At 33.9% G+C, this 24,036-nt stretch overlaps 1 protein-coding gene and 1 long non-coding RNA gene across 2 annotated transcripts in view; one reads left to right on the forward strand and one right to left on the reverse strand.

The window, feature by feature from the left end:
• The window catches only part of LOC136036997 (uncharacterized), a 37,872-nt gene extending 18,745 nt beyond the window's left edge, over positions 1–19,127 (reverse strand). The window contains exon 1 of the long non-coding RNA XR_010619846.1: positions 18,936–19,127. This is a non-coding gene — a long non-coding RNA (uncharacterized LOC136036997). The remainder of the gene's footprint in view (positions 1–18,935) is intronic.
• Positions 7,396–13,435, forward strand: LOC136036994 (uncharacterized). Its single transcript, XM_065719395.1, has 2 exons — positions 7,396–7,531; positions 12,732–13,435. The coding sequence occupies exons 1-2, from the start codon at positions 7,517–7,519 to the stop codon at positions 13,188–13,190; spliced, it is 474 nt and encodes a 157-aa protein (XP_065575467.1). The 5' UTR covers positions 7,396–7,516; the 3' UTR covers positions 13,191–13,435.
• Positions 19,128–24,036: the final 4,909 nt, after the last annotated feature.

Below are 24,036 nucleotides of genomic sequence, written 5' to 3' on the forward strand. Positions count from 1 at the left end.
AGAAAGAGAAGGTGGATAGACTGAGAGATTATGCTGGTAAACAGCTATCTCAATCTTGGAAAAAATGAAATATTGTATTTTTAATTTTGTCATGACGTTTCTCTGTATCTTTTAACAACAGTACAAATTAAATCCAGAAATATATACTCTAGCTGAATTTAAAAAATTTTGGCGGCTGTATCCTTACTAGATTTGGTTATGAAAATTTAGTTGTCTTAGCTAAGAATTTTCATTACACCGTAAAAAGTTCCTTGTCTTATAACTAGAGTAAATTCAACTGGCTACTGTTCTTAGGGGTGCAAAACAATGTTAAAGATGTGACTCCAGTTCCAAGAAACAGGTTTAGGTATATTAAGGTCAATCTTATTGAATCAAGGACGTAGCATTGAGATAACAAGGTTATAAGGTTTTTTTCCAAAAATATTTTCATTCGGAAAAGCAAGGCTTAGATAATTCAAGGTCTTGGCAAAGAAGTTTTTAAAACTGTAATTTTTACTACCTATCTCTTGACATTCATTTTAAATTTGACAAGTTCTGAGTTGGACAAAGGCCTTGAATATCATTCAAGCTAGTGTTTTGCTTGTTTTTTTTTTTTGCACCTTTATGTCACTTTTTTCTTGATCTATTATTTTCCAAATTTCTACTTGAAACTCTCCATTGAGAATACTTAGAAACTTGACCCACTCTCCATTGTTGCGATACAGTATCATATGAAGCCTATGCCTTAGTTGTCATATACACGAAATACAGAGAGCTAATGTTGTCTCAATTTGTATATAATACGATAATAAGAGACCACACCTTCTTTTCCTTCTGAAGCAAGAGTTATTTTGAACTTTTCACCAAGTTATGGCCAGCCCAGACCTCCCCTATGGTTTCACTACTTCAATGAAGAAGAAAATGGATGGATTTTCGAAATAATAGTACTATTAACTTTTTTCACGCTATTGCCCAAAAACGAAGAACCCTTACTACCTAATCAGTAATTAAGATAAGCTACTACAAGAATTAAATCAAGTCTTTGGTTCCTTTTTTACAGATATTTGAACATATTTATTTGATATATATTTATCTATTCTTATCTATTCTATTAATATATATATATATATATATATATATATATATATATATATATATATATATATATATATATATATATATATATATATATATATATATATATATATATATCTATATATATAAAAATAAGTTGTGGATGGATGTGTGGATGGATGTGTCAGGTGACGTCACCTGAAAAAACTGGATCAGGTGACGTCAAAACTGAAAAAACTAAAAAAGGCAAAAACTACAAAAAAAACTAAAAACTAATAAAAAAAATAAAAAAGCTAAAAAACTAAAAAAACTAAAAAAAGGCAAAAACTACAAAAAAAAACTAAAAAAAAACTGAAAAAACTAAAAAAAGGCAAAAACTACAAAAAAAAACTAAAAACTAATAAAAAAAGTAAAAAAGCTAAAAAACTAAAAAAACTAAAAAAACTAAAAAAAGGTAAAAAACTAAAAAAAATAAAAAATAAAAAAAAACTAAAAAAAAGGAAAAAACTGAAAAATAAGCTAAAATAAAGGTAAAAACCAATAAAAAACTAAAAAAAAAAAGGAAAAAACTAATAAATGACGACACTCAAAGAGAAAAAAAGGCAAAAACTAATAAATGACGACACTCAAAGAGAAAAAAAGGCAAAAACTACAAAAAAAACTAAAAACTAATAAAAAAAATAAAAAAGCTAAAAAACTAAAAAAAACTAAAAAAAGGCAAAAACTACAAAAAAAACTAAAAACTAATAAAAAAGCTAAAAAACTAAAAAAACTAAAAAAAAGGCAAAAACTACAAAAAAACTAAAAACTAATAAAAAAAATAAAAAAGTTAAAAAACTAAAAAAACTAAAAAAACTAAAAAAAGGTAAAAAACTAAAAAAACTAAAAACTAAAAAAAACTAAAAAAGGTAAAAACTAAAAGAACTAAAAAAGAAAAAAATAAATGACGACACTCAAAGAGAAAGCGACCAGGACAAAAGGAATGTTCGATTAGCAATCAACAAAGCACCGGGACACAGGGAGTATAAAAAAAAGAAAAAAAAAGGAAAAAAATAAAGGAGAAAAACAAAACTAAAAAACGAATGTATATACAGACCGGTACACCGGGATACAAATGACGACCGGGACACAGGGAATATAAATGACGACCGGGACACAGAGACACAACTACAACGGGGACACCGGGGGAAACAGGGGGATATAAATGACGACCGGGACAAAAAAACTAAAAAGAAAAAAAAACTAAAAACTAATAAAAAAACTAAAAAATCTAAAAATCTAAATAAGCTAAAAAAGAAAAAAAAAGGAAAAAAATAAAGGAGAAAAACAAAACTAAAAAACGAATGTATATACAGACCGGGACACCGGGATACAAATGACGACCGGGACCCGGGACACAGGGAATATAAATGACGACCGGGACACAGGGACACAACTACAACGGGGACACCGGGGGAAACAGGGGGATGTAAATGACGACCGGGACACCGGGACAGGGAATGGTCGATTAGCAATCACCATCAACAAAGCTCAAGGGCAATCATTAGAATCATGAGGTATAGATCTGAATACAGATTGTTTTCCCATGGACCATTATATGTTGCATGTTCAAGAGTCGGTAAACCTGACAATCTATTTATATGCAAAGACAATGGGACAGCAAAGAATGTTGTATATTCGCAAGTTTTACGTAGTTAAAACCATATATATATATCTATCTATATTCACAGGTGGGACATAGGGACACAACTACAATGGCGCGTAACTATTATGGCGCGTAACGACTTACGCGCGCGGGGGGGCTTGGGGGGGGCGCGAAGCGCCCCCACCAACTAGGTGTTGGGGTGGCGCGAAGCGCCACCCCAACAGCTAGTATATATATATATATATATATATATATATATATATATATATATATATATATATATATATATATATATATATATATATATATATACATATTCTTTGTACTTGACAGAAGAGGACAGATAAAGAATTTCCAGAGCCCACTCATAAGGAGCCAATATATCGCCTAATCTTACAACAGTTAAGATTGAGATTCTGTTAAAGATTTTATTGACAAGTTTTATATTTTATCATGGAAAATAGCCCAGTTCTCTTTTTAAATTAATTAATTAAAAAAACTTTCCGAAAAAGAAGTTTTTTTTAAAGAAAAGTAAGGGCCATATTACATTTAAGATCAGCAGAAATAAATTCCTGTAATAATTCCAGTACAAAACGAGCATATATTAATTTTAAAGAATAAATGAAAAAAAGCGAATGGAACTTAAATAAACAATCACAGCAAACAAACATACAACAGGTACTAATATAAGTAAATAAATAAATCTTCAAACGAGTAAAACTTAAATTTAATATAAAAATCAAGCAAAAACAAAAAATACTACAAATAAGAGTTTTGCTGCTACCCCCTTCCTAACTGTAAAAGTCTAAAGTCTACTCCTGAAAACGAATTATATTATAAATATTTTCTTTTGTACTTACTACAACACAAAGAAAAAAAGAATTACAGTGAAGTAAAATCTTGAACTGATGAGCTTTCAAAAACTATTATCATTACTTTAACCAAATATTGAGTTTAATTTTATGAGAGAGATAGAGAGAGAAAGAGAGAGAGAGAGAGAGAGAGAGAGAGAGAGAGAGAGAGAGAGAGAGAGAGAGAGAGAGAGAGAGAGAGAGAGAGAAAGAGAGAGAGAAAGAGAGAGAGAGAGAGAGGGAGAGAGAGGGAGAGAGAGAGAGAGAGAGAGAGGCAAACACCACTCGGAAGCAAGTGTACAGAGAAGATAGACACAGAAAAAAGCAAACACCAGGTCACATACACAGGCACAGAGAGAGGTAGAGAGACAAAAACACATACAAACATACAAAATCGGACGCAAAAACACACAAAGACAGACAAAGAGACAAAAAAACACCCGGATCCCAGAGAGACAATTAAAACAAGTAATAACAAGTAAAAGTTTAGTGTTTTTCTTTTTATCTCGTGCTAAGGACACATAGTATAGATACAGGCGAAATATCAACGTTATTTTAGTCTTTCATCTCTTTTCTCTCAACTGGCCGCAGTATCATTAGAGATGTTTTTTTTGCTGTATTTCCTCTCTTTGTTATTTGTTATCATGTCTGACAAGTTTGGCTTAAGAACTTTCATCTGATCACAAGGAAGATTAATCAGCTTCAAAAGCACTGGTTTAGCACTGCAAAATAGATAATAAGCTACCCTGTTGAGTTTGGACACACAAGTCATCATTGAACTGAAGTCTTTTTCAGTTTAAACCTCAAACAAGTGCTATTTCGTTAGCCAGCTTTTTGAATGACATTAAACAAAAAAACAAGTTTTTTTACCTGAAAGTAAGGAGCGACATTAAAACTTAAAACGAGCGGAGATTACTCCGTATATGAAAGGGACTGTTCCCTCCTCAAGCCCCGCTCTTTGCGCTAAAGTATGATTCTTTCCCTCAAATCTACTTGTTAAAACAGTGAAAAACTTTAGCGTAAAGAGCAGGGCGTTAAGATTCTATGACTTTCAGTGGGTGTTTCTTCCTATTTTCCGAAACAAGGCAAATTTTCTCAGGCTCGTAGCTTATGATAAGTAAGACAAAATGTTATGAAATTTGAACATTTTAAATCAGCATAAAAATTCGATTCTTTTGATGTATCTATTACTATCAAAATCCCATTTTTTAAAGTTTCGTTTACTATTGTGCCGGATCGTTCCTTACTACAGCTCGTTACCACAAACTGTTTGATTAATTGTGTAAACTGTGGCCTTATTGAAAACCAAAATTTCATTGCTTAAGAAATAAAACTTAAGTGGTAATATAATTTGTTTTAATGTTTTATGTTTTTTTTTAGCTTTATGTTTAACAGAGGGGAGAAGGGGCTTGTACCAGAACCATCTAAGTGATAAATCATATGAAATAAGAGCAATTTAAAGAAAATAGAGACAGTATTAACATGTGAACTAAGGAGCTATGACGTGGAAGTCACGAATATAATTGCTGAAGAACTGGAAGAGGCAGCAAGACGGCACAATAGTAAAATATTGTACTGGTATGTTAATAAATTGAGAGCGAGTAGTCAATCTGGACTTGTTCAGATTGACAGAGGATTAAAAGACCAAGGGTTAAACCGGGGCCTTATTATTTTTTTTATCCAAAGGATTAAGAAATAATAAGGCCTCGAGTGCTTGTTTAATGCCGGGTGTATTAAACTAGGAGTTAAGTAGAATTGTGTTCTATCTTCCTTTATACGAATCATTTTACTGGACTTCGTCTTGAGGAGCACAGGAAAAGCAATGGGAGAACACGCAATCAATTGGAAAAGTAAAACTATGCTAGAACTAGATTATGCTGATGATTCAAGCATCCTAGATGAAAGTTTGAGCAAAATATATGAACTTCGAGAGGTATTGCGAGTTTAGGGTTTTAGAATAGGCTTGAAAATTCATGTTAAGATGACTAAGTGGCTAAAGCTTGGAATAATTGAAGAGGAAAAGGTGAAGTTGGATAATGATAAGATTAATAAACAGGACAGCTTTCCTTACCTTGATATTATTATTAGCAGAGATGGTGGGTACAGTGAAAATGTTAATAGTAGAATAGCCAAGGTCAAATGTACTTTATTCACAGTTAAAAAAAGAGTTTGGAAGAATATGAAGATAAGTCAGTGAACCAAGATTAGAATATTGAACGGTAAAATGATAACGGTGGTCAAATTTGGTTCTTAAACATAGGCAATCTGAAAAACGGAGTAAGATTTGCTGGAGATTTTCAAGAAAAATTGCCTGCAGATTTTAACTTGCTCACTGTATTTCAAACAGTAGGCTGTGCGAAAAGTCTTGTTCAGTCCCACTTCCTATGGCTATAATGAGAGAAAAGTTGAGATGGCTAGGGCACGTTCTGAGGATGAAGGGTGATATATTGCCAAAGATTGTCCTTTTCAGCCAACCACATAGGACTAAACATAAAGCATGAGAACAGGATAGGAGAATGTCACAAGGAAGAAATTAAGGGAAATGGAAACTTCTTGGGATATTGAATGGAGGAGAAGCTTGCGTAGCTGTGTTGGCCATAGGTCCTTGGCGCTGTAGTGAGTTGTTAGTAGAAGTAGTAAAAATAAGAAAACAATGCAGTATTGAGTAAAAAAAAGGGAGGTTGAAATATAGCATACTGGTAAGGTAGGAAAAAAATATTGATTGAAAAAATACTAGCATTAACACAAATTTCAGATAGTAGGAAATAACTCGTAATTAAGACAAATTAGTCGTTCTTCTAGACTTGAAAAGGCAATTGAAAGAGCTATTTAAATTAAAGCCTATATTAGATTAAAGGCTATATTAGATTAAAGACTATGTTTTACAGAAAAAAAACTTCTCCATAATCATCATTGTAAGTTACTTGTTTGCATCAAAAATCATTCTTTAATAGAATATCATTATTAAGTCATTGGTATTGGAACTAAGGAGCTATGACGTGGAAGTCACGAATATAATTGCTGAAGAACTGGAAGAGGCAGCAAGATGGCACAATAGTAAAATATTGTACTGGTATGTTAATAAATTGAGAGCGAGTAGTCAATCTGGACTTGTTCAGGTTGACAGAGGACTAAAAGATTAAAGGCTATATTAGATTAAAGCCTATATTTTACAGAAAACAAGTTCTCCATAATCATTATTGTAAGTTACTTGTTTGTATCAAAAATCATTCTTTAATAGAATATTATTATCAAGTCATTCGTAGAATACTAATACCAGATATACCAGGCACACTAGGTCAAATTTGCGGTCAAAGAGAGGGCAAACATCCTTCCCTAGTTCTAATTAATCTGGGGGACCCCCCCAGATTAGGAGTTTGACCCCCCCCAGAAAAAAATCTGCCCGGCTAAAAAAAAATCCAAAAATGCATATAAAAAAGTTTTGATACGTTTTTTAAAGTTTATTTTATGCTCTTTAATTCAGTTTTAATACCCTAATGTTATAAATCTCCACTGTATTTCGTCTTTCACTTTAATAGTCCCCCAACTGGATCCGGAAATGCAGGTATTTATTTGGAGGGGCTTAATAAAAAAAAGAAACTTAAAATAGTCCTTACATCTGAAAAATATAAGAAATTAATTATAAAAACTTCAAGACTTCTGAGAAGAGCCCAAAAACCTTCATTCTGCTTACGTGCCTGATCCCCAGCATTAGAAATGAACAGTATTTACCACACAAACACATTGTGAAATCATTTCTAATGATGCAGTATTACTGCATCAGTAACAGGGTCAGTCACAGGCAATATCTGGTTATTAGTATTCTACGAATGAGTAATAATTCAACAAACAGTTTTTTTTACTGAATGACAAATAAGGCTAGTTAAGAATGGGTATATATTCAGTGGTCTTGACTTAGATATTATTCTGATTCTGTGAATTGAAGAGCTAACTAGAAAATACAAAAATGAAAACTTCTGCAGTAAGTTTGCATTATCTTTTATTTTTCAATTTAATCCATATTTTGTAGTTATTTATTACTTTTCATTTTAATCATGGAACTTTCAAAATCTTTCCAATGTACATAACCCAGTTCTATTTTAGAATTAATAAAAATACTATGAATTGATTTCACGGTTTCCTAAAAAGTAAAATAAAACTTGAAACTATTCGGAGCCCTATTGGCTTTTAAGCCATTTAAAGAAAAGAAATAGAATGTAGGCATATATCTTGTAGTATCTACACCTGAAATAAACTTAAGGTATAAGCATCCCTAAAAAAAAAAAAAAAATCAGAATGGAGAGGATCAGACAAGTTATTTTTGAAGCAAGCACGACAAAAACGAGTGACTTAATAATGATATTCTATTAAAGAATGCTTTTGATACAAACAAGTAACTTACAATAATGATTATGGAGAACTTGTTTTCTGTAAAATATAGACTTTAATCTAATATAGCCTTTAATCTAATATAGGCTTTAATTTAAATAGCTCTTTCAATTGCCTTTTCGAGTCTAGAAGAACAACTAATTTGTCTTAGTAACAAGTGATTTCCTACTATCTGAAATTTGTGTTAATACTAGTATTTTTTCAATCAATATTTTTTTCCTACCTTACCAATATGCTATATTTTAACTCCCTTTTTTTACTCAATACTGCATTATTTTCTTATTTTTACTACTTCTACTAACAACTCACTACAGCGCCAAGGACCTATGGCCAACACAGCTACGCAAGCTTCTCCTCCATTCAATATCCCAAGAAGTTTCCATTTCCCTTAATTTCTTCCTTGTGACATTCTCCTATCCTGTTCTCCATGCTTTATCTTTAGCCCTATGCGGTTGGCTGAAAAGGAGAATCTTTGGCAATATGTCACCCTTCATCCTCAGAACGTGCCCTAGCCATCTCAACCTTTCTCTCATTATAGCCATAGGAAGTGGGATTGAACAAGACTTTTCGCACAGCCTACTGTCTGAAATACAGTGAGCAAGTTAGGTACCCAAATATATCTGCAGGCAATTTTTCTTGAGAAAATCCAGCAAATCTTACTCCGTATTTCAGATTGCCTGTGTTTAAGAACCAAATTTGACCACCGTTATCATTTTACCGTTCAATATTCTATCTTGGTTCACTGACTCATCTTCCTATTCTTCCAAACTCTTTTTTTAACTGTGAAAAAAGTACATTTGACCTTGGCTATTCTACTATTAATATCTTCACTGTACCCACCATCTCTGCTAATAATAATACCAAGGTAAGGAAAGCTATCCTGTTTATTAATCATATTATTATCCAACTTCACCTTTTCCTCTTCAATTATTCCAAGCTTTAGCCACTTAGTCATCTTAACATGAATTTTCAAGCCTATTCTAAAACCCTAAACTCGCAATACCTCTCGAAATTTATATATTTTGCTCAAACTTTCATCCAGGATGCTTGAATCATCAGCATAGTCTAGTTCTAGCATAGTTTTACTTTTCCAATTGATTGCGTGTTCTCCCATTGCTTTTCCTGTGCTCCTCAAGACAAAGTCCATTAAAATGATTCGTATAAAGGAAGATTGAACACAATTCTACTTAACTCCTAGTTTAATACACCCGGCATTAAACAAGCACTCGAGGCCTTATTATTTTTTAATCCTCTGGATAAAAAAATAATAAGGCCCCGGTTTAACCCTTGGTCTTTTAATCCTCTATCAATCTGAACAAGTCCAGATTGACTACTCGCTCTCAATTTATTAACATACCAGTACAATATTTTACTATTGTGCCGTCTTGCTGCCTCTTCCAGTTCTTCAGCAATTATATTCGTGACTTACACGTCATAGCTCCTTAATTCACATTTTAATACTGTCTCCATTTTCTTTAAATTGCTCTTATTTCATATGATTTATCACTTAGATGGTTCTGGTACAAGCCCCTTCTCCCCTCTGTTAAACATAAAGAACTTTCAATAATATTCTTAGCAGAGTTTTTAATTTTCTTCCCTAAGACATCATCAGCAACTTTCCAAGCAATTTTCATAAAATTATTCCATTCATCTTCTACTCTGTCAAATTTTAAACTCTCCACTTTAATATTCAACTGTTCCTTGAAATGTTCTCTTGAATTTTCATCCTGGAGTCTGCCAACGTCATAGCTATTTGGAAGGTATTTCTGAAATCGATTATTTTTTTAGGGGATGTTTTTTTGTTTTGTTTTTTTATTGATTTTTTGAATGAAAATACCAAAAAAAGAAATTTTTAAATATAAATAAAAAAAACATGTTTCTCAAAAGCAAGGGGGAAAGAAATAACAAAAAATAAAAGAGAAAAACCTTCACCTCCTCCCCTCTTCTCGAGAGTAACCATTGGGACTCGATCTTTTCTTTCACAAAGTGGTATTCACATGGGTGTTTAGGTAGAATTGTGTAATTTGGAAGGATAAGGCATTCATTTTTATAAATTGTCTATTATAAGCACAGATAAGCAGAATCCCTATTTTTAAGGGGAAAAATCGTCCAATAGCTTGAGAAAAAAGAAAAAATTCGATATCAAAGCACAAAATGGTATGAAATAAGAGATAATATTAAATTTGCTAACGAATGAATTAATACATAACAGACTGAATTGATAATTATTCACTGGATTTTACTTAAAAAAAAAGAAAAAGAAACAAAGAACACCCCCCCGAAGAAAAAGAAACCGATACCCCCGTATGGGGGTTTCGTCGCCAGCAGACGTCTCTTATGCCAAAAGTATCTCGCGAATATGTATAGCACTGTCGCACTGCCGCATATTCTGTATATTGCGCCATTTTGGAATTTATTAACTGACACACAAAAACGCTAGCTCTGGTCCCTTTATTTTGGGTTCGCGAAGTTCCTGCTGCGATGCCCCTTGTGGACGAGAAATACTTATATGATAGATAAACACAGGATTGCAAACCCCAGTATCGTGACAAACCGGTTGATTTCTAATTTCCAGGCAAAATGGAACCACCCCTGGCTTAAACATTTCTGCAGTTCTTGAATGTGTATTTTTCTGTGTTGTGTTTTACATTTCTCTCCGTTTTTCTTCTCCTTTTCTTTTATTATATTTTTTCCTTGTACTCCGTTTTGTTCCATGTGAAAAATACGGGCAATAAATATTTTACTTACTTACTTACTTTAAACTGTGTTTCGGCAAGATTTGTAAAAAAATAAACATGCTCCTCAAAACATAAAAATAAATTAAATGTATGGAAATATTAAAATAAGAAGTAAACACACAAAAAGAGAACTGGTGCTGGTAACAAAGACCAGGAAAACTATCGAAGTGGTTAATAATTTTTTTTTCAGTATTTAATGGTCAGTGGGGTAAATTATTTTCATATCTTGAAGTAAAATATCCAAAAGGGAGCAGGATTGTAGTAGGAGGAAAACAGCATTAGTCGGGTGGATTTTGAATAGGAGGGGTGATATCCTATTGAAAAAAATACATCATGTTGCATTTTTGGGATATCAAAGACACTAAATAATTTTCTTACACTTAAGCTTTTCTAGCCCAGCTTCTTAGAAGTAGAGAATAAGGGACTCTACCCTCGTTCAAAATTATTTTCAGGGTTCTTTTATAATTTACTCTAATGTCAAAATACTTGCTTGTTTTAACTTCAATGTTATGACAGTTTTGTTTACATGTAAAATTATGGGGTTGGTCTAAAGTATTAAGTACCAAAAGTACTAGTACTAAGGCATTCAGTTCTCGTGTCTATAACCTCGTCACTATGATTTCAAATTCTAATTATCGGGAAACTTTATTAACAGCCAAATAGGCCTATGCCACCTACACTTGAACGTGAATTTCAACGCACGTTTGATAGAACGTCTAAGCATGAGAAAGTGCAAGGCATGGTGCTAGTGCAAGGCAAGACACACACGTTTATATAAAAAATTGCTTGACCCGCTTGTAAACACCAGTTAATACAAACAAATTTTAGACAATTGGAAAGTATCTTTTGCTAAAATAAATCATAACATAAAGCGGATTCCTAAATATCACACGAGTTATTTGCTGCTTAAAAAAGCGAAGTCTAGTCTTTTGTATCCTCATAAGTTTCACCATATTTTTGAAGTTAACATTTATGTGGGAATTACTGTAAGGCAGGCCAGGGAACCTGAATAAAAGTTCACTCGAGAAATAAATAACTTGAACCTCACCCTCCACTTTTTCATTTGTCTGTCTAGCTGCTCCAGTTATTCGTCTTAAACAAAGAATTTAGGAAATTACTGCGACAAGAACCGGTAGCACTTTAAAATTTTCTAATTAAAACTAGTTTATATTCATATTAAAATTAGCAGCTTTCATAGTATTCAAAAATAAATTCTAAAGTATAGCCCCTTACTTTTAAATTCGTGAAGAAACCACACAAAAAAAGATCACTTTTTATATGTGCTATTAAAAGGGGCACGGGGAAGTTTTTAAATCTTTGCTAACCGTATAAAAAAGTGTTAAAAAACTGACAAGCTGTAATTGGTTCTGATGCCTGGTAAGTCTGCTGATCTGTGAAGAAGAGATATAAGATCAGTGCTTCTCGTCTTCTCGTCTGCTTCTCGTCTTTTTAAGCTTCATGATTTGATAATTTCCTTGGTTAAATAAATTGGGCAAGTTAAGGAAATCAAAGATGCTTTCGTAGTTGCTTATTGGGGGGTCCCAAGATTATTTAGTTGCACGTTCTAAACATCTTCAATATTACCGACCAATAGGGATTTTAATGACGCTAAGTGAGAAATTACTAATAATAAAAATGAAATATTTGAATCTAATCTAATATTTTCTGGATATAGACGAATTGGATTACAATTTAAAATATGTTTTTGTCCAACGTATAACAAAAGAAGAAAAGAAACAAAAGTATACTTACCGTGCCCACTTGGCAAGTTTTTTTAACCTTCAAAACCACGTCAGACAGAAGTAAAAAAAAGTATTTCAGATAAAACGAACAATATTTGTATGTAGTTCTTCATTAACTTTATAATTTTGCTTTATATGGCTAGATGGCGTTGGCTGTTTTTCTGTCAGACGGGCACTTAATTCTCATGCTTTGATACCCAGAGACGCTTTGGTTTTGCTATTAGGGTTAAATAACACGTATCAAAATTGGTTTCTCTTAGTTAGTAAAATTAACTGTTTATTAATAACCTTTAATAAAACCATTTTTTTATAGTATACTACGTTGCTGCTGATGGCCATTACGTTTGTCACATCTTTCCCTCTTACTCCAGTAATGCACAAAATTGCTTCTAACATAGAACCTGAGGATGCAGCAGTTGAATCACTAAGCAATGACTCAGAAATGTCCGTCACGAACATAAACAGTGATAAACTAGAAGAGTCGAGCTTAGAATCTGAAGTCACATCAGTGGAATCGCTGAAGAGTAATCTCAAAATATCTGTTATCGACACCAACATTGATGAGCAAGAGGAATCAAGGTTAGATACTCGATTGAACTCACTTAAAAATAAGTCTAAATCTGTCACTGAAGGTACAACTGAAGAAAAAGATGAACCTGAAGTCGAAGTCAGCAGAGCAAAGCGATCCCCTGGTCGAGGAAGAAAGAAGGGTTATGAAGCTTTTAAAATTGATCCTCAGCAAGAGAACTTGAGGTTTATTTTGCAGAATTGAATATTATGAAGCTGTATTTGGATTTTTGAATCCGTGACTTTAATTCCTGTTGCCGTTTTTTGGCATAAGTTTTCCGTTTTTTTTTTTTGTGTTATACACAAATTTTTCACTTTTTACCGTTGTATGGTATGAATATTTCGATGTTTTTGTTATATACAAAAGTGATAATTACGTGATATGTTTTGTTTCATTCAAAACTGTTTGATATATAAGTACAAGAATAAATTATTCTGTGTTTAAATTAAGTATGAGTTCTATCATAGTAGAGGAAACATTGACTTTTTAAAATGTTAATTTAAAAAAATATCTAAGTTTTTTCCTTATTTTTTTGAAGAAAAAATAATATCTTCCCGCAATCACAATCATAGAAAGGGAATGTCAACACTTGACGGAATTATGCGTCTCGAAGAAGCAAGGCAAATTATACTAGTATTATTAGTGGACTTCGAAGATGCATACGGAAATGTGACCAAAGAGAAGTTGTATGTAATCCTTTTTTCAATGGGCATTCCTGAACCATTAATCCATTTTGTTTGGAATTACCTAACAGACCGATCTCTCAGGGTTCGGGTAAGTCAGTCAATCTCATCAGTTTAAACATTTGAGGTGGGACTATTCCAGAGATCTCCTCTCAGCCTTCTGCCTTTTCTGCGTATGATATCTGAATTTGAATTTTTAGGTTCAACAATACCAAAAGGGAGTATGTGGATGATGTCACTATTTGGGAATGCCGATGCTCTATTGAAGAATTGAAGAATAATCTTCAAAAGGCCAAATTCGAACTAAAAACTTTCTCAGAAATGTTGTCCCTTCCAATATCAACCGTAAAAACGAAAGCAGCAATCATCCATAATAAACAAAATGTCTGAGTACCACAGCTTTACATGAAATGCTCATTAATTCAGCTTGAAGCTAACCCTGTGATTTTTGGATAAACTTTGGATCAATGGCTCACATAAAATGCTCAAGACAAAGCTGTGAAGCGACCTTGCGTGACAAGAATATCGATCCTTAGATGATTTAGTTCATTCTCCTGGGCAAATTCTCACAAAGTCCTGCTAAATTTTTATAAGAAGTTTATCAGATCAAAAATTGAATCTGGACTGATAATATACATCATTTGTAGTAAAATCACCGTAACAAAGCTAGAGACCCTCCAAAATATATCTCCTAAAACTGCTTTAGGGCTTTACCATCACTCAGAGTGAGCAAAAGTTCACCAGCTAGTTGGATTGTCTTTGATAGGTGAAGGGAGCCAAATGCTATCAGTAAGGTATTTTACAAGAATTCGGGCATGTGGCATAGACCACCCACTCACCCGTAGTATTTGGGAAAATGAGTACTCAATCTCGAGGAAGAATTGGGGCATGGGATATTTGTATTTCCATATGCCCAACATGGCAAAATGAACATTTATCTTTCCACTGTCTGTCTTTTTCCTCTAGCACTTAGGGTAACTCCTGTTAATATATGCCTCTGACTAATTGCGGGTAAGGAGAAAAATATCCAAACAGTAATAACTCAAGTGTAATTCCAAAAAATTAGATTGAAAAGTTCCATGAGTTTCTGGAAATTTTTACAGATGGCTCCGTACAAGCAGCTAAAACAGCTGCTGCAGTCATCCCCTAACTAAACCTCCGCATTCCAAAACTGCTCCCTGACGGCTCCTCCGTCCTGACGGCTGAAATAGCTGCAGTACACGGGGCTCTGAAGGTGGCCCACGCAAACCCTCCTCCCCGGAAAAAGGCAGTTGTATTCTCAGACTCCTAATCAACTCTAAAAATTATCAAAACAATCCATTTCAAAATTACTGACAGAGATGTCCATCGGTTGCGTTAATCGATAATATCCAGTGCCAAGGAGGGGCAGAACTAGCTTTCCAACATGTCCCCAGCCACCAGGGAATACGTTTTAACGAGCAGGTTGACAAACTGGTGAACCTAGCAGCCCAGAGGTCTTCTGGAATCAGCCAAAACAATATATATATATATATATATATATATATATATATATATATATATATATATATATATATATATACTATATATATATATATATATATATATATATATATATATATATATATATATATATATATATATATATATCACCTCTAGGGATGCACTGACTAGTAGAAACTGCTAACTACTTCACTATGGACCGTTGAAGCTCATATTTATAGACCACAGGGACTACTTGGCATTTCTATGGATTAAGACTCTAGCAATGATTCCTAGGAGGGAAGAAAACTTTTGGAAAATACGCCCAAGCCCTTCCTGTCACGAATGCGCATAAACTATTGAGACTATTCGGCATCTCCTGGTTGAATACCCAAAGTCTGCGAGCTTAAAAGAATCACCACAAAGGTAGGATTTCAGGAAGATATTAAGCTGTTGCTAAAACAGACCATCCAGCCCAGGAAGAAAGATTTATCTTCAAGAGGATAATTGACTTCTTCCGAAGTCTCGATGTTTTACAAAAGGTGTCATAAAAATGGTAAGAAGAAGGATTGACAAGCATAAAAGGGTGAGGGTCCTGTCGCAATAGCCGTAAAGGGTACCTGCCGAGTATTTGCTCTGAAATTGCGGGGAAAGGGTAGCAGAACCCTACGCTTTCCTTGTTTGGCTCTTATGAAAACCTCAATTATTTTTCCCCCTTGTAAGAATACGATTGCGAAACGGAGGTATTCGCGGGAATGCGCTACGACTGTTTGCCTCTTATCTTAATGATCGAGTCCTTTTTTGTGAAATCGAAGGTATATCAATTAATTGTAAGGTAAGATGTGGAGTCCCACAGGGGTCCAGTTGGGACCACTGTTTTCAATATATGTAAATGACCTATATTTAGCACTTGGTGGCCTGTATATTGATGTTGGAAGGGCCCAAAGACAACGAAACCCTAATCAAACTTTATTGCTGTTTTGCGGATGGTACATGTCTTACGGTGGCAGCAAGAACAGAAAGTGAATTATTAATTATGACAAGAGGTAGTATGTCAAGGTTAGAAAAGTGGATGAGGGTTATTCATCTAAAGATAAATTACAAAAAATCTCATTGGGTAATTTTTTCTAGATCGCCCGACTATTATCCTTGGTTAAAGAAGTTAAATGTCGGTTCTTACTGTATTGCGCGTGTACCGTCTGTGAAATATCTTGGAGCAATAGTAAATGAGACTCTTAGTTTCCCTAAGTACATACAACGTGTATTATCTAAAATTGCTCCAAATGTAGGGATTCTGAAGAAGTCGAACTATTTTCTCCCAGTTAATATACTTAGATTGATATATTATTCTATGATCCATCCTTATTTGATTTATTGTTGTTCGGTGTAATCATCTACTTTTCAAACACATTTGAAGTCATTATGTGCTCTCCAAAATTCGGCCATTCGGGTTCTTGTTAATTGTGATAATCGTATATCAGTTAGAGATAGCCATAAAAAATTTCATATTTTGCCTGTTTCAGGTCTTTTAATTTTTATAAGGCTCTATTTATGTTTGATATATTGCATAAAAATGCATCTGAATTTTCGGTAGGTGTGTTTGAGAGAGATGAGCCTGAACATGAGACAAGGAGCTCATCATCGATTAGAAAACTGATTAAAAGGTCTACAACATCTGCATTTTCGATTCGCCGTGTTCTTCCTTCTATTTGGGAGTCCCTTCCTTATGATATAGTTCAAGAGACTGATAGGCCGACTTTTCGTGGGTTGCCTAGGGACCATTGTTTTGATATTTATTATTTATGATTTTTTTCTTTATATATAGATAAAGTAGGGAAACGGTGCATAAAAGTGTTGTTATACTAGGTTAGTGTAGTACAGGGTCTCAAGTGATGACACTTTTTTTGCTTGTTTTTTTTTTTTTTTTGCTTTTTAGGGGTAACATTGATAACTAATTTGTTCTGTAGTTTCGAGAATGGCCGCACAAGTCATAAGACTTTTTGGCAAATTTTTCTTTTTTGTATTTTTTTGTATTTTTATAAATAAATTATCTCTCTCTCTAAAGAAAAAGCCACGGACGAAAATCAACCATCTTTGAAGCAAGAAGGACACCGAATGATAAAGTCAAAGTGTAAGGAAGAAGATGAGTTATTCATTTGCCAATGCTGATATTATCAATATCTTTGGTTTCTTCAAAGAAATGTTTAAAGGCTTAAAAATGAGAGAGTTAAAAATGGGATAAGACCAATATCATCTTATATTAAAATTATCTAGGCATTCAAGGTAATGATTATTGTTCGACACTGAATCTTTAAAAAACAGAAGTTTGAAAAAAAAGCACACACAACGAGCCATTTCCTTATGCTGACCTGCAAAGTGCAATTTTTCTTCGATTTTGCGTCACTAAATTGCAATTTTATTTCAAAAGGGGTCAAAACACTATAGAGGTAGAAATCTGAGGCAGCTGATTTCTTAAGACTATGATTAAAAAATCCTTTTGGGTTCCACTATACTATATCATAAATCACGTTTAAACTGTCATAGACAGTTTGTATGCAAGGAAATCATAATAGATGTGACCACCTAAAAACAGCTCTTAGGAAATATATTACCAGATCTGGCACTTGTATGATATACACCCTACCTAATTTGCTTCTAATATGTTTCTCTGACGCTCAATCCTAATGAAATATACCAAAGTAAGATAAAAAGTACAATACTTCAGAGACAAATTAATGGCATAGACTTTCACATCAGGGGGGTGGGTCAAGTATATCGGGTCAGCATACCTTTATGTTTTATTCACAATTATTCTGTATGTTATGTAGTAAAAATCGTTTTCTAACTTCACACTGTCTAAACACTTTACCCCCACCCCTCTCTAATTCACAAATATATAACCCAAATTATATATTTTGCATCTATTTTAGCACTTATATTTTTCTTGGCTCACGCTAAGCTGAAAGAAACTAACGAAAATAAATGGTTATATAATGCTTCAATTAATGAACAACTTGTATGGTAGGGCGGTTATCATACAAGTACCTTAGACCTTTTTGAGGGGTTGAGATTAACTTACAAAACACTATGCAGCCCCATATTTTCAGAGTATCGATAAAAGCCCTTCTGATCAGTGTTTGGGGCAAAATAACCCAATTAATTTTGGACATTAAGAAATATATTTCAGATAAGCACCCACTGTGGGGTAACGGCTTAAAAATGCATAAATAGAAATTTTATATAAGAGTTGAAAACAAATAGAAATACCCTGCATTTGAGGAGAGCTACAATTCCCTCTAGCCTCAGTGTTAGAGATTGAATTCTTTTCTATTACTTCAAGAATTATTAATCTGGCGTAAAAGTAACGTTATAAGAGTCTACAATAGTACCTCGAGAGTAAAATGACTCTCTTTTACTCGAGAGTAAAAGTATATCAATTTACTGCTACTATTTACAACTCACTGCAGCACCAAGCTTCTTAGGCCAACACAGCTACGTACACTCCTCCTCTATCCCAATCTATTCTGAGCCTCCCTCTGCACACCCTCCAAAGAAGTTCCCATTTCCTTTAAATCTTTCTTAAGAAAGAAAACGATCAAAAATAAAGGCCAAATGAAAATACTGAAAAAAAAAACACAGAAAGCGAATATTTCGAAAGAACAAAAACATCTCTTCTTCATCACGAACAAAATAATATGATTAAGGAAAAGGAAAAAAAACGCGGAAGGTTCAACAAAACCAATGAAAAAAAAACATTAAAAGCTAAATAAAATTCGATTAAAGACCAAAAATTAAAATCAAATACCTAACAACAAAAAGTGAGCTATTCACCAATATCCGTGATTTGAACAATATCCAAACAAATATGAACTGCCATCGACTGATGCTAACAAACAACTGAGAAACAAAGGAAAAAATTCATTCACTCAAACAAACGAAGCAGCAATTGAATAAATTGGAGAACTAGGTCATGTAATTTCTGATTTTAGCCATTGCATTTCTTGTGGATACCCTTTGAGACCTAAGAGGTTGATGACGTATTTGATTATGTGATTGGGGAAGTGGTTCAACATTTATTTTAAAGATTACTAAAGTATAAGATTCTCTTTTGAGAAAACCGAAATAGAACTCATTTATTTTTAAATCACCTGAATCTCTGTTTGGAGGTAGACCTAAATGTTGGTATTTATAAATTTCAACAGCTTCTCTATAGTGCTGGACAATACCTTTTCATGCAAAATTTGCCAACATTTAGGTCTAGCTTTGAACAGAGATTCAGGTAACTTAAGAATAAATGAGTCGTATTTTCTTTTCTCAAAAGACATTCTTCTGAACCTTTGTCCGTACTTTTTAATCGCATTGGGCTCATTTGATTGGAAATTGAAAGTTTTAGTGCCCTTTCTAAGAGTAAAAAGTGAATGTAGGGCGACACGTCCCTCCCACGTCTATCATTCCCCAAAATATATCCAGTCAGAATTTTAAGAGACCTCTTTTGTTTGGTATTGTTGATAGGTCCACTAATTATGTCTCTGGGGATGTAAACCTTCGCAAAGTCCTCAGGACAAGGGCTGTAAGTTAGGCAATTCGGTCACTCTTTACAAATGGTATATGATATTGAAAAAGGTATACACGCTTGAACCATAGTTTCCAGAAAGACGAAAGGTATCCAGCTGAGCCTTTCAGAGAGTGTCGTGGGGATTGTTGAACTAAATCAAAACGCATTATGTGTATACGGATTCTCAAAAGGTGTAACACAGGATAGATGAGTATATTGATTTGAGAAATTCTGGGAATGATAAGGGATATGATTAAAAAGGCATCATTTGCATACTTGTACTTCAGCTACACCCCTACTACAGCTACCACTACCACTTCTACCACTATACTACTCCATTTACAATGTTGAGGGGAAATTTCAAATAAATTCGAAGACGCTCTGAGCGTAAGTAAAGAGCTACAAAACCCAAAATGAGCAAAAAAAGTCAAATAAAATCCCAAGTGGAAAGTTACCACAAATCGCCATTAATAAATAAATGAAACCCAAAACGAACAAAACTTAAGAGAAATAAATTAGTCAAACTCAAAACGAGCAAAAATTAACACGAGTAAGGTGAAAACCCCCATGCCTTCTTAAGAGAAATTTACCCTCGACTGAATACAAAATACATTTTAAATGTTTACATGTTTCGACTTTAACTAAAAAAATTTTTAAAACTTTAAGATTTTTTTATAACCTTAAAGGTTATAACCTTAATTATAACCTTAAGGTTATTATAATCTTAAGGCTTATGCATATTAAACTGACATTCCACGACCATTTGTTTTTGTTTTTCTCAGTAAAGTGCAAATCAGTGCCCTCTTTTCCCCAGGGGTGCCCAATCAAGTTTTTAGATGGCCAAATTATCAAAATAGGTCAAAGATCATATAAAAAAGCCTCAGGGGTGGATACAACCCCCCACATTTACTTGGGAAGGGTTGTAAGTTTTTACCGCGGGCGTATAAGTTTTCTATGGAAGGAACGGTCGTATATGATTTGAAGAAGGCTCATTCAACCAGAAACTTAGAGGTTAGTTAGGAAACATAGAATCCTAATGAAAATCACACGACCCGATTCTGCTTGTCAGAGAACCCTAGTGTAGAGGTTGTAAGCTCATCTCTTCAAAAATGTGGAATTTTGTATTTTTTCCAGAAGAAAGATCACGGAGCGTGTTTATTTGTTTTTTTTTCCTTTTCCCAAGGGTGATTGCATCGACTCAGTGGTCCTAAAATATTACGAAAGGGCTCATTTGAGCAGAATTCGAAAGCTTTATTGCCACTTTTAAGTGACAAAAAATATTGGAGGGCAACTCGGCCTCCTCAAACGACACCGGATAAAAGATTTAAAAGAATTGGATTTTTTCCCGAACTCACCGGATAAAAGATTTGAGATAGCCATTTTTTTTTCAGCATATTAGAAAAATCTAATAACTATGTCTTTGAGGACGACTTAATTGTCAGGTATGACCTTTAGCTGTGACGGTAATGAAAGGGAATACAATTTAAACAGCTTTTGGTATTTGATTCAGAAGTTTAAAAAATCAGATATGACCTTTAGCCGTTACAGTAGCGAAATGTCATATTATTTAAACAGTTTTTCGTATTCGTCAGTTGTGACCTTTAGCCGTGACGGCAACGAAAGGTCATATTATTTAAAAAGTTTTTGGTATTTATCTATGACCTTTAGCCGTGATGATACTAAAAGGTCTAGTTATTTAAACAATTATTGGTATCAGACAGTTTAAGGTAACGAACTGTAGTAAAGAGCGACCCGGCTCAATAGTAACCGAAACTCTAAAAAATGAAACTTTGATACCAAGAGTTACATGAAAAGAACTACATTTTAATGCTGATTTTAAATATATAAGTTTTATCAAGATTAGTCCTACCCATCAAAAGTTACGAGCCTGAGAAAATTTGCCTCATTTTAGAAAATAGGGGGAAACACCCCCTAAAAGTCATATGATCTTAATATAAATCACATTATCAGATTCAGCGTATCAGAAAACCTAATTGTAGAAGTTTCAAGAACCTATCTACAAAATTGTGGAATTTCGCATTTTTTGCCAGAAGACAAATTACGGATTCGTTTTTATTGTTTTTTTTTCCAGGGGTGATCGTATTGACCCAGTTGTCCTAGAAAGTCGTGAAAGGGCTCATTCTAACGGAAATTATAAGTTCCAGTGCCCTTTTTAAGTGACCAAAAAATTGGAGGGCACCTAAGCCCTTCCCACGCTCATTTTTTCCCCAAAGTCACCGGATCAAAATTCTGAGATAGCCATTTTATTCACCATAGTCGAAAAACTTAATAGATATGTCTTTGGGGACGACTTACTCCCCCGCATTCCCAGTGGGAGGGGCTGCAAATTACAAACTTATTGGATACCCAGAATCAGACACGCCCTGTTTTCCCAAATATAACCTTATATTTTAATTATGGGCAACTTGTATAACTTTTAGCCCTTGCCTCTAGGCCAATGCTCGGTTTCCATGTTTAATTGACCTAGTGGGAGGCTTATAGCGTCTTGAAGTTCAACATTCCCCTTATGATTCTCTGAAAGTTTCAACTAGACACCCTTTCCGAACTTCCCAAGCTGAAAAATTGAATGTGTAACCTTTTAAAACCTCCATCTGTTTACCATATTTTGATTATGTTTAACATCATCCTTAGCCTTCCATTAAATTTTCAACTTCTTACCCCCTGGTCGTCCTTAAGATCAATATAGATACACTTTTTTGACAAGTCGGATACAGGCAATGTACTTTGGTTTAGTGAGATATCCCCTCTCTATACTCCATGAAATTCCCAATTTAGCAATTTTAGCCATTCGTGAGATATTGCAGAAAAGCGTTTTCGACAATCTAGATACACTATGCCATTTTGATATCCAAGATGCAGTTAAACGCTTTTGATTTAGCTAAATTGTTCTAGTTGTAATAATAAAAGTTGTAGTAGTATTTGCAGTCACAGTCACAATCGTAGTAGTTTTAGCAGTACTAAATGTAGCTGTCACAGTCGTAAGTGGTAGCAGTTCCAGTCCCGAGTGGTCGAGTTAGTAGTCACAATTTTCAACAAACTTATTTGCAGTTAGTCGCAGTCAGGGTTGCAAGTAGTCACAGTCATATGTAGCAGCTCTAGAATTCGATATCTCTTCGTATTTACTCTCGTATCTAGTGGCAATTACAAGTGCTTACAGTTGAAGACAGTGCTTACAGTGCTTATCTCTCACGCTCCAGAGGGTTGGTCAGCCACATATTGTCACGGTGGCATGAAATATGCATAGTCTTGGCTCAAAGAAACGAGACATTTCCATTAAAACATCTCAGAAATACGTCTTAATATTGCTTGAATTTACCTCTAATAACAAGCCCCCCCTTCTGAAATTGGTTGATTAACTTTCTTTAATTCAAGCTTGTTTTGCTTATATTTCATCCTACATCAGGTTTTCTCACGTTTGTTTTTTCGTTTGTTGAGTTTTAACTGCTCTCTCTGTGATTTCATGGTTCCTTTTGCTTATATTTTACCCTATATCGAGTTTTATAATGTTTTTTCGTTTGTTGAGCTTTAACCCCTCTTTTTGTGATTTCATAATTTTATAACGCTTTTCTGTTGATAGAACTTTTGTTTATAATAAAAACTCTGTATATGTTTAGATTACTTGTTCAAGGATGAATCTTCAATATGTAATTATTTACGTAATGAAATATCTAAAACCAAAGCTATGTAACATCTGCTATGTATCTCAACCTGTCTAGATCACATTAGAATATGAATAACATTTTAATAGGCCGGTGCATCGAAAGGATCAAATATCAACAACATTGGAATGCTTTTGTACTCTCATGTAGAAAGCGTTGGAACATGCCATCAATTTAATCATGCTTTTAAGCAGGGCATGGGGAATTCTCCGCGTGCGGAATTAGTGCTTTTGCTGAATATGTTTCCCAAATCAAAATTTTTAAAAGTTTTTCCTAGTCCAGCTGTCTAGGGTCCAGTTCCATTGGATGAAAATATTCCTTTGGAATCCTAAAATGGACATAAAACTTTGGAAAATAAAGGCTCCCTGAGAAAAAACGGAAAAAGAATTGAAAGAAAAAAATTCACTTAAAGTATTATCGGAGAGCACATTTGTGCAATGTCATTACACAACATCCCACGTGTGCCATCTCCTAAGTTACAAAAGGGGATTCCCCACGGAGCCTGAAGTAACAAGTCATATTAGAATGTGTCATTATTGACATAAGCTAACATTATCCTATTAAATAACAACCAAAGAAATCATGAAACGTCTTGATAAACCTCTTGTCGGCGAATTTGGTTGCTAGGGGTCCACCCCAATGGAATTGGATGCTAGGACTCTTGGTGGTTA

The sequence above is a fragment of the Artemia franciscana genome, chromosome 16 (assembly GCF_032884065.1).
Source record: "Artemia franciscana chromosome 16, ASM3288406v1, whole genome shotgun sequence".
In the NCBI taxonomy this organism is placed as follows: Eukaryota; Metazoa; Arthropoda; class Branchiopoda; order Anostraca; family Artemiidae; genus Artemia; species Artemia franciscana.